This window comes from Pezoporus occidentalis, unplaced genomic scaffold (genome assembly GCF_034315485.1).
Source record: "Pezoporus occidentalis ecotype Australia unplaced genomic scaffold, CSIRO_AGI_Poc_V1 ctg54, whole genome shotgun sequence".
Classification (NCBI taxonomy): domain Eukaryota; kingdom Metazoa; phylum Chordata; class Aves; order Psittaciformes; family Psittacidae; genus Pezoporus; species Pezoporus occidentalis.
The window spans coordinates 6557572-6569583 of record NW_026915877.1 but is presented as its reverse complement, the minus strand read 5'-3'; the positions used below and the strand labels follow the sequence as shown (position 1 = coordinate 6569583).

The 12012-nt window shown below is 46.4% G+C and overlaps 1 protein-coding gene and 1 long non-coding RNA gene across 2 annotated transcripts in view; both read right to left on the bottom strand.

Moving 5' to 3' along the window:
• PRKG1 (protein kinase cGMP-dependent 1) overlaps nucleotides 1-1705 on the bottom strand; it is a 492239-nt gene extending 490534 nt beyond the window's left edge. Inside the window, exon 1 of the mRNA XM_062637910.1 lies at nucleotides 1138-1705. Coding sequence (XP_062493894.1) covers nucleotides 1138-1403 — 266 coding nt within the window. The 5' untranslated portion in view covers nucleotides 1404-1705. The remainder of the gene's footprint in view (nucleotides 1-1137) is intronic.
• A 2985-nt stretch (nucleotides 1706-4690) lies between these two features.
• The window catches only part of LOC134173577 (uncharacterized), a 29377-nt gene continuing 22055 nt past the window's right edge, over nucleotides 4691-12012 (bottom strand). The window contains exon 3 of the long non-coding RNA XR_009968297.1: nucleotides 4691-4795. This is a non-coding gene — a long non-coding RNA (uncharacterized LOC134173577). The remainder of the gene's footprint in view (nucleotides 4796-12012) is intronic.

Here is a 12012-nt window from a genome sequence, read left to right as displayed (position 1 = left end):
AAAGAGAAAACAAACAAACAAAAAAAAAACCCAACCCAACAACAACAAAAAAAGCCCAGAGCCAAGCACTCCTCATTTATCTTCAAAAGAGCAATAGTCTCGTTAACGAAGAGCAGAGGAAAGGGTAGGAGTTTGATCTGGGTACCGACAAGGTACATTTTATGAGAAGATTGCGGAGAGCGGTGGGGATCCACACCCAGATACACCCGGCTAGGAGAAATACTGTCAGGAATGATTGTGCTGAAATGAATGGTCACGCACGGAAGAATCGAGACCATCTCTAACTCGGTGAAAGCCAGAGACAGCTTCTGTCGAAAGGAGGGTGATACTTGGTCCCGCGCGCTGCAGTCGCACAGAACTTATGCGATCCCACGGCAACTCCCCCGTAACACTCAAAATCCCCCGGGAGCCAGACCAGCACCGCGCTCCCTCGGTTTCACACGGTGTATTAAAGCAAGACTCCAGCGCTTGAAACTGCCGGAGTACCCGGACTGAGGGATGCAGACCACGCTCCCGCCACCACCACTTCCCCCTCCCTGGATGCCTGACCCCGGCGCAGGGGAGCAGCTGGAGGCAAAGCACCGCTGCAAAGCCCGCGGGTGGAGGAGCGTGAGCTTTAGCTTTTGGGGAACCCGTTGGGAGGATGGGGTCCGGACAGGTTTAGGGGGGAGAAGCATCACCTGCCCGGGTATGTGGCGGGCGGGTGCTGCCCGCCTAGGGCCTCGGGCGGCGGCCAAAGAACTTCCCGGCGCCGCTGCAAACTTTTCCCAGCTCCGGGAAGGCACCGCGGCCTCCCGCCCCGCCGGGTCCTCCCAGCCCCCCCCCCCCCCCCGCCCGCCCCCGGCCGAGCTCACCCCGGGGAGCCGGAGCGGAGCCGAGGCAGGGAAAGGAAGGGGGGCCGGGCCGCCGGTAATGGGTTATCCGATCCCCCGCAGGGCTCCTTCCCGGCGGCTGAAAGCCCCTAATGCGCCCGGCGCTTCCTCTAGCGCCCCGGGCACGATCGATGCCGCTTCTCCGGGGACCCGAGCCGGGAAGGCGGGGGGGAGGGGTTGCGATGTCCCACCGCCTGCCTCTCTTCCTCCCTCCTGGCCGCTCCACTCGGGAAGGGGTTTCTCGTAGGAGGGTGCCCGTCCCTACCTCTCGGCCTTGGTGAACTTGCGGAAAGCCTGGCGGAGGTCGTGGAAGGAGCGATAGGTCTGCGGCTCGGCCGAGATACCCTGTGCCCGGGTAGTGCGGGGCCCGATGTGCGGGCTGGGGGCCGGCAGCACCGACTGGCATTTGTGCAGCCGCCGGCGCAGCTCCTGGATCTCCTCGTCCTTCTCTCCCAAGCGCCGCTCCAGCTCCTTGATCCGCTCCTCCTTCAGCAGCAGCAGCTTAGTGAAGTCCCCTTCCAGCTCGGTCATTTTGGGGGTAACCCCCCCCGGCACTAGTGCCGAGCCGGTCCCGGGTCGGAGCGGGCAGCTCTCATCGAGAGCAGCGGCCAGATCCGCTCCCCGGGAGAGGGGCGGGGGGAAGGCGGCTCCTGCCCGCCCCGGGTCAGGGCAGCGGCCCCGGCATCCCCAAACGCAGCCCTGCGCTCCGTCGGCAGCCGGCGAGCGGGAAACCCGGGTGCGGAGGGCAAAAACAGAAAGGAAGAAAGAAGAGGAAAAAGACAAGAAAAGAGGAAAGAGCTTTTGTGCCACTCTGCGAAGCTGGGATCCTGGAAATAGCAACAACTACCATGTGATCGGAGGGTGACGCAGCTCCTTGTAACTGGAGCCGAAGACTTGGGATTCAAACAAGAGCACTTCATAAATATTAAATTGCCTTCTGCTAATGAGCCATGTGGAGCCGCCCCCCTCCCCGCCTGGCCCTCCCTCCCGGGAGCTCAGCATCCCACACCCCGGGTCACTCCACATCCCACGCTGCTCTATTAGCCCTCATCAGTCTTCCATCTCGGCACCCAGCCCCTTCCTGGGTACCCCCATCCCTGGAGTACTCGACCGCTGTCCTTGCTTTAGCACCCTGTATCCCTCCCTGCCACGACGTTCTGTGGACTTCCCCCATGGAGCACCCCTCATCCCACCCCTCTTGGGCACCTACATTGCTTCCCACGAGGGTTCTCTGTTCCCCACCCTCCTCCAGGTCACCACACACGCATGCTGGTCACCCCCATCATCCTAGGGGGCACCCAACTTCCTCCATATGGGGTACCCCTCATCCCAGCATGCATAGACAGTCTGCACCACATACCATGAGGGAGCAGAGCATACAGACACTTAGGCCCTGGTAGCACCTGGTCTCCCAGGGGGATGGTGGCTGGGGGCTGGAGAGGGCAGGCAGCCTAAGTGCTTGCCAGCAGCTCTGAGGAGGCAGCAACTCGCCCTTCCTGGACTTATTTGGAAGAGCCCATCATGCACATGAATCTTTAATGCTGGCTGGCAAAGGACACCATCAGCTCCCCTATCACATTTCCCTACCAAACCATCCTTGCTTCCAGTAAGGAGGACAGGAGCTCCCTGCTGCAGGCATAAAGGGAGAACCTGGCCCAGCCCCACAGCCAGGCCTTGGGGACAAAATGTGCACAGGAAGCCCTCAGGGTCTGCGCCCCAACCTGGGGCAGCCATGGGGTCTTGTCCCCTGGGTTTGGGGCTTGAAGGCCTCCGGGGGGGGGGGGATGGGGACGGGACGACAAGGATGAGGCAAAGCATCTGAGCTGGGCTTGGAGGACAAGACGTATCAATGGAGTCTCAAATTAAGATGGAAAAATCAATTAGCAGCCTCTCTTCATTGAGTTGGAGGTGGTGGGGTGTTTTAGCACATTCCTATCTGTCCCCCAGCCTTTCATGTGTGGTTGGAAACTGCAGTCAGAGCTGCTCTCAATTCCTATCCGTAGCTTAGAAGCAACCCTTGGGCCAAGGGGTCAGGCAGAACAGAGGGGAGCAAGCGCTGGGGGGTGAATAGTAATTAATAAAATTAATTGCCTTTTAGTCTATTGCTAGGCGAAGAGCGCCATCTCGTGTAGGAAACCATCGTGTGGTGCAGGGCAAAGATTTAGACACGCAGGCCCTCAACCCACTGCTCCGGAAGGGAAGGGATGATGCTGGGGAGAGGGAGCTCGGGCACGCACCGATGTTCAGCATCTTCATATGTTTCCTTGTTAAAATCTTGTTTCTTTAAAAGATGCTTCATTCAGGGAAAGAGGAGCACTGTCCCTGCAGTCATCATGGCCTTCGTGAAAGTAGCTGCTGTGGGGAACTAGAGAAAGAAACGCATCAGAAAATACATAATTTCCTTATAAAACACATAATCAAGCAGTCATAGCTCACCAATATCAATCCAGGCTTTTCAGGGTTATGTTTTAAACTCACTGCTCATTATTCAGATTCGAGGACCGCCTATAAGCTTTGGCCTCCATGCAGAAAACAGGAACTGGGTTAAGTACTCAAATAACAGTTTAAAGAGAGATGATAACCAAGCAACACACAAGTGCTTCATACCAGATTAGTGTACAGTTATAATATGATTTTAATTTGAGATGGAGGTAGTCCTCAGTCCCCAGAAACACCAAGATGACCTACGTGTGATGGCAGGATGCAGGGCATTAAATGCTCTTCTTACGGTGGGAACAGTTCTTCCCATGGTCCCTGGGGCTGAAAGCCCCAGTCTCCAAGGTATGTGACTCCTGAAGAATTTCATCATCCAATAACTTCAGCAGTAACTTTTCACTTCAATAATTGCCAAGACCAACCTGGAAGCATCACAAGAAAAACAGCAGAATACGTGTAAGAAAACCAAACCCCAAATACCCTTGGGCTCATAGATATTTGTAGAGGAAGAAAAGGTGCTTGGCATTCATATTGGCTGTGCTACTGCCATTCCCTAACCCTCTTTCTTTCCTGACCAAGGAAAGCAGAGGGAGGGCAAGAGACCAACAGGGACCTCCAACAAGTATCAGTCGCAAGATGGTTCCCAAATGTAATTATTTCATTTTTGTCCCACAGTGGTAACATGTGCATCAGAAGAAGGATGTAACTTTCCCCACAGAGGTTTTTAAAACCCAGCTAAATGCTCTTTTTTTAATTGGAACTTGCAATTCCATGTTTCTGCCCCAGTAGCAGCACTTTTGGATTGGAGTTGTTTCGCAGCCTTAGGGGCCAGCAGTGCAGAGAAAACTCCAAGCATACTGCAAATTAGGCATAATTACATATTTACTATTAATTAAAACAATGGCTAAGATCTTATTATCACCACCATGTACTGACAGGCTCTCCAGTCTTCACCAATACATTACTCCATCCCAAGTACAGACACTGCCTATAACACTCATTCTCTTTTGATAGAGTTTTACTTAAAAGAAATAAAAGCTCTGGAGCAGAGGACAGCAGGATAGCAGCAGCAGGTCCCAGCCTGCCTTCTCTTCCATGCAACCTTGGGTTTAAGTATATGAGCAGTCTGGCATGTAATTATTATTAATACCCCATCTGGCTTTGGTTGCTTGGGAGTTGTAGAAGAGAAAACATAATCATCAACTTTGGATTTGATTGAGGGCTATCTCTATATGTGTAACATGTACATGCCACTAAGAACAGACATTAAATTGAATCCATGAACTGATAGGCACAGCAAGTCACCAAGGAGAGTTGCCAATTTTACCCTCAGCAATGACTGCAACTCCAAGGTCATCTGGAGAAGCCCAAATAAGAGTTACCTGCAGAGCAAGCAGTTTGCAAAGCCTGCAAAATTGCAGCCTCCCCTTTGTCTCTGCATCATCCAAAGTACTTTTCATCATCCATCAGCCTTTCCAGGAACACACCTGGTACAGTATCTGGGCTTAGCCTAAAGCAATTGTGGTTTTATCTAAAGATGAGCGTCGTTCAAAAAAACACAGAGGTAAAACACAGCCTTGCAACAAAGTAACAGCAAGAAGAATTAAGGTGCTAAGTAGGACCAGACGCCTTAATTGACTTTGACCCTCTTAAGTCTTCCAGGCATCCTATATATATGACAAACCAGGCAGGGAGCAAGGCAGCTCTTAACTGGAAACCTTTCAGGGCAAGTGGGTTGGGAGGAACACAGCCAGCTACCCTGCAGTAATGAGAGCATTCAGTGTTATCCCACCTTATTCCTAGGGAGGAAAGGTTATGCAGCTGCCCCACCTTTCCTGCAAATTCACCAGGCAGCTGCAGAAAATAACAACACAGCAAAGTGCAATTTATTCTTGATAGTCCCATTTATACTGGATAACCCATTACTAATATTTTGCTTTTAAGATAAGGACAGTTGCAGCTGTTTCCAATGGTAAGAATGGGGGACTAGGGGAAACTAGCTGCTTCTACAAGAGTTGGCAAAGAGTTTTACAACCACCTTATTATTGGCTCCTTTTATTAGCACTTTTTAAAAATGCAGCTTTGAAATCCAACCAGTGGTACCCCAAGGGATTATAGTTTTTCTAAAAAAAAAAAAAGAGCATGGTAACATCTAAGAAAGGGCAATGTTTGGCCAGATGCACCAGTTGCAGAGCACCTCAAAGGAGTGCACCCCTCCATTTCCAATTACTAATTCCCAACTGTGGGTGAACATCCACAACAACTTTTCATGTACAAAGGAGGCAAAATGCAATATGCTACTGGAAGTCACCCCCTTGGCTTTGGCCAGCACTGCCAGAGCGTATTTTCTTGGCTCCCAGCAGCTTTTCTGTACAAAGCACTATAGAAAACAGTTTACAGAAAGTAGATATGTAAACTATGCCAGCTATCGAACCCAGGAAGGCTCAGCACCTTCATTTCTCACTAAACCTCCTTCTAATAAAGGCAGATAACTTCACAAGCCTGAAGCATACAGACATTACTCAGACTGGGACTGTCATTATCCCACTGGAAGCCACGCCAGCTATCCCTTAGTGTAACTTTAACAGAGTATCAAAGGTGATGATGGATTTTTATAAAAATCAATAACCTGGCTTTTATTCTGCCTTTACAACCCCCACCATTTCTCTTTTAAATTCACTTTTGCAAGCAAAGAGCCTCTCCAACAATAGGGTGGAGTTGAGGTCACAGCACTGTGTTTTGGAGGAGCTGTATGAAGTCAGCAATCCCCCGACGTAAAAAAATAAAGGGGGGGAGGGCATTAAAAAATAAAAAGCAGTATTTATAATCTATTTAAATAGTGACAAAGGTCTGAGAATTCTTCCCCCCTTGCCCTCAATATCAGCTAAGATTTTGTGGCAGCTTCCTACGAGATGCAGCTGTCTAATGGATGACACAGTTGGAGCACTAGGTAGGACTTCCCAACATTTAGAGGGGTTTACACTTGCAATTATAGAGGGTCAGCATTAATAAAAGCAATGGCTAAGGAATCTATCAAAGGTATTTTTGTTTTAAAGGGCAGCAGATATTTCATATATGTTTATTTAGAGGGTTTTTCTTCAGACATGGGTGCAGTGCAAGAGAAGATGTGGCAACATGTCCTACTGCTACAGGGCCCCAAGTCCCAGGTATGGTGGCCCTCAACAGCTATCAGTCACATCATCTCCCATCCCAGACTTGTTCACACAGCTCTGTTCTCCCTTCACCTTTCAGCTTTATTTGGTAAATCACCCCTTGGGAATAGGTGCAATGCCAAAAGCAGGGTGGTACCAGATCAAGTGCTAATTGAATTCAGATGGAGCCCAGGCATTCTTTGCCTTCTTCCAGATTTAATTGTTTTTCTCATCATGCACAAGATAATTTGTTATGGGAGGGCATTTTAAGATTACAAAGAGGAAAGATTAATTTTGTGCTCTTTCCATCTTCAGTGAATGTCATTTCAGTCCCTATTTCACCAGGTAATTTAATAAACTGTGTCACCTCCTCAGTGTCTAATTTACTAACAGCTATGAGGCCTTTTCACCATGCAGTAACTTCCCAAATGGGAAGTAGAAAGCATCCAGTTTTCTTTGCACATAAAAAAAAAAGATATTTATATTTAAATAAACCAACAAAAATACCCAGTCTTCCTAATCTCTCAGCAGCTGATGTTAGAGTGGCCTGCATGCTGGGGTCTTTGCAGAGCTTCTTAAGTTTTTCTTGCTGCCTGCCACCTTCAAAAAGTGCCTTTGATTTGGCTTTGGGCAAAGAGCAGTATGTGAGGATGTATACACTGCATGTCTTAGAGCTGTAAACCCTGTATCTACTAAAGCGTGCAGTAGCATTCCTCCTTCACATCACAGAAAGCATCTGTGCTGCTCAAACATTTCAATAGACCTGGACTGAATTTATCCACCTTGCTATTAATTACAACCCATCAAAATATCCAGCAAAATGATGCTGCAGACACTGACTTGGAGAAAACTATTCTGATTAGAATTTTGGCTTACAAAATTGCATTAGGTCACAGAAATACAGTGATGTCCTACATTAAGTCTTTTTCTTGCAGTGATAAGTTGGAAGAATTTCCTTGTATTCTTTTCTTGCTTTTAGGCACATTTTCTCATTATTGCTTATGACTTACTGCTCTGTATATGAACCCATAGATTTAATTTCTTCTTGTATTATTATAAATTACAATCATCATCAGAATGACACAAGGAGGATGTCACTTTCCTTAAGGAAAAAAGGAAGCTGAAAATATTTATTTGGGTACATTGGTATCATCACATACGTGTTCTTATTGCCGAGTTCTCACCATGACTGCTCAACAGTATCAGAGGTTAGCAGGGAAAAAATAAAAAATCTCAAGCAACTCTAAGGATAGTGAGGATTTCATTCTACTTTTATCCGATCTGATCCCCCAGGCCCTATGTGGGTTTTGGCACGTTATTAAATAAATAATACTAACTCTCCCCTCTGTAGGCATTTGCATGATTGCTGATGTTCTCAGACATGCTCCCTTTCATTCTTCAGGCAGCCGTGACATATGGCTGTCTCATCTCCCCCTCCTTCACCGTCCCACTGCAACCTAATACATTTCTGTCAATGAATAGACTGTAAGGAGCACTTTTCTTCTTAATACTGAGAAGGGAAAAAAAAAAAAATAAATTAAACTTAAAAAGTGAGACCTGTTTGGGCTACAGAAATCAAGCACTGAAATTTAGATGATCTGAATGTCTATGCCTGAATTCCTGCTGGCTTGTGGGGATTTTTTTCCCCCTCTATACTATCCCCAAAGAGTTTCCCCTTTCTGCATTTCTGGTCCTTAAGACTGTATCTTCACTCACATTCTGCATGTGGTAATTTCTGCAAGATGTTGAACACTCAAATTTGTCATAACTCAGTTAAAAAGAGTAAATTTCTACCAGACTTGTATCAATCCCTTTCCTTTTTTATCATCTTCCATCACTTGATCTTATTACAAATTTAGGTGCAGGCTTTTCTGAACTGTCTTCTCTGTAATTTTTTTTAAAATACAGAATTATTAAAAATAATTGTAAATTGATAATAAGAATCCCTTCAACTTTCAAGAAAATTCATCCTCCGGAGTACTTTAGTTCTTCTGCAACCCTCACCTGGAATGGCAGTAGGTACATCTGAAACACTCCCCAATTTCTTCAAAGACAGAAGGAAGAAACCAGACCGGTGTATCTCAGAAAACACTAAAAGACCATGCACAGGAGGAGGAATAATGCTTGTTGAGGAGTATTGTCCAAGACACATGCAAAACAGCACATTTATAACCCAAATCTTGGCAAAGCCAGAGCCAGCACACACAAGGGACTACCACATGGGGAGCAAATGAGAACCACTTCAGGAGTTGCAGGAATTCAAGCTGAAGAACGCACGTTTTTCAGCTATGAGACCTATCACATTTTTCTGCTGTGAGGCCCATCACAGCACTTTCTCATTCTTGCAAAACCACAGGAATGAAAGAGCCTTCACGATCACTTGCTTCTCTGAAAAAGAGAGTAATACTCCAAAAAAATGAGCTGCCATACTTGTTAGTTATGTTTCCCCAGCATGAGCAACATAGGCAGCCTGAATATAGCATTGTTGCTATGAAATGGGGTAGGAAATGTTTAATCCCAAATATTAAATCCCAATGATTCATTCTTCTGAAACAGAGGGGGAAAGATACACAGCAAGAAGAATTAAGTTCTTGGTAAAATATCTGCTCCAAGGTTCCTAATGGGAAATGACAAAACTGACCAAAGTCTTCCAACTTCCTGCAGCATAGCACTATGTTGAGCAATGATCATGTCCTTCATTTCTCTTGAACCAACTAGAGGGTTCCCAGAGGAGCACTGAGCCACTTTCATTTTTTTCAGAAAAAATGCGGTTCCAGATCTCAAATATTTCCATCTCCTTTTGTTGCGCAGTGGCGCTCTCAGATGAGTAAAATATTCCTATTTTCTTCTAGGCAAGAGCCTTTCATTGGCCCAACCTTCACCATGAAGATAGTGACTAGTTTTTATTTTATCTCTTTTCTGAAGGCCTGTCAATCCAGACTAGAAAAACATTCAGGTTCTGTATGCTTGGGACTCAAAAGTCAATAAAACAATAGGTCATAAATTACAGCAGTCAGAGGCTTCTTTGTTTGCCACCATGCGCATGACCAAGCATTGTCTGAGGGTCCACCTAACACCCCTAAAACATTTTGTTACTCCCACTAGTATGTCACCCAAGAGACATGGACTCTCCTGAAGGTTTTATCATCTTTCCAGGAAAGTTGTCACAGGCACCCAGTCTTACAACTACAACAAGTTTACCAGCCCTAGCCCAAATCCACTCCCAGCAGGGTCAACATTACAGGTACACCAGAATGCTCATGTCTGTGTCCTGGCAAGTCAGGGCATCTCTGTCTCAAGAATGGATATACCTCGCTGCTTTTTGTGAGGAATTAAAACACCATCTTATTTATTTCCACATCAGACTGGGAGAAATTAGGAGATGAGGACCTAAGAGCAGCCAACTGAGGTGGGGAAAAGATTAAAGGTCTGGAAGAGGATGTCCCTTACATGGCCAAATCTGTTACTACCTAATGGCAGTGCTGATACTGCTAACATTGCCTAGATTTGAGAAACAGCAGAAGCAGCAGCTTGTTGAGAAACTAGGGACTTTTCAGTACTGTATGGCATGAGGTGAACAAGCCATGGGTTGCAATGCAAAAGGCACAGAAGAGGTTTCCACCCAAGTCTATAGGACACAGAGCAGAGCTCTGCTCCAAAGCCTACTCTTCTCCCTTGCAATTGGGTTGACAAGGTACATCACAGTCCTTGCATCAACAGCTTCATTTTATAAAGCACTAAGACCAAATTTAACATTTCCCAATATGCTGCAGTCACAGAACAAAGCACTTTCATCTTTTCTGCTCTGTGTTCTGTATCATACCTAATGACATCAGTGTCAAAGGGCAGCATCCAGCTGCATAACACAGCTGCTGACAGCCACCTAGCCAACCACAGATACATTAAACCACTAACAGTCTATTTGGAGACTGAAACATTTCTGTAAAGTGCTCAGCATCTCATCTGCAACAGATCTAAAAAGCTTTCTGCTCCTTACAAGAATGTTCAAGTGCCAAAACAAGTGTGCTTAGCGCGACAACTGGTGGTTATCTTGGGAAGATGACACCAGGCCTGACTGCAAAAGGTTGCTCTTCCTGGGTACCCTCCATGTTTATACTTGATCAGCTAGAAAAAAACAGTCTGCAGTATTTCTCGGGGTATTTGTGGATGTCTACTTCAAGGTATAATCCATCCTTTCCTTCCTGAGGTCTGCTCATCTCTTGCCTAGCACTGCAGATGATCACTCAAATGTAAACAGAGAAAAGAAACTTATTGGATATGTCACAAAAAAAGCTTTTTAAAATTAGGAAGGTGACAAAGCAGTTGTAAAATGACCATTGCCTGGTTTGCTGTAAAAATGAGTGTGATCTGGTCCTGTGCCAAAAACAGGTCTATGGGTCCTTTACATAAATGGACCATGTTTGACGGGGCTTTGAGCAACCTACTTCAGGGGAGGTGTCCCTGTCCACAGCAGGGGTGTGAAACCAGATGATTTTAAGGTCCCTCCCAACCCAAACCATTCTGTGATTCTATGATTCAAGCAATGGCTGTAGGGGAAGCAATGACCTCAAAGCACAGCTTTGAACTCCATGTTTATTTTCCCACAAGTGACTCTTGCATTGTTCTATTCTGACCTAAAAACCCCATCAAGAGTTGCGTTTGTGAAGCAGCAACATGCGCAGTCACTCTGGCTTGGCATTACCCACATTGCCAAGCAATCCCACCAAGCTCAAGCTGGAGGCACGGGGGAGGAGGTGCTGACTGTGCTTCCAGCAGATCCAATGCCACAGCTACAGCAGGTTGCTCAGGGCAGCGTCTTGTTACATCAGGGCAGTCCCCGAGGGTGGGGATCCCCCACCCCACAGGGCCCTGTCCCAGGGATGCTCTTCCAGGAGACTTTTCATAAATGAGGCTACGTTTAGGATCCAGAAACAGGCCCCATTCCTCATTTTGCTACTGCAGCTCAAACCCTGGACAATATAGTCACTAACTCCATTACTTATTATTGTTACTATTCTCTTGAACCTGCTTTGTTAAGACACCATATAAAATTAAACTACTTTACAGACACACTGAGAATATTGACTTGGAGACTGGCTAGCACCATATCACATCCCTATCGTGCTGGCTTGTGAAGCCTTTTAACTTGTACATCTTTATATCAATATCTAGGGGGTTGAGATTAACTGTTTAATTTCTTTTCTTTCAGGAAAGCTCACATTTTCAGAGAACATCCTGTAGCTTCCTAGTCTTTGTTTGGATTTCCACAGCATTTAAACAATAGCACTGTAATTTCCCAGCAGAGCTGTTAATGTCAATCTCCTCCTGTGAGAAATACACTGAATATCAATGTTCCTTTCCACTTCAGTTTTGCAGTTATTTTTACCTTGTTTCCCTTAAGGACCCCAGGATTTCTAAATAAATTATCATTTTAAAATCCCAAGCAACTGTACACTCAGCTTCTATGCCCTTTGCTTTTGGAAGGTACTGACCAGAGAAGCTATCAAAGAAGAAAGAGCCTTAGCTGCCTGCAAAGTCTTTCAACACAAATC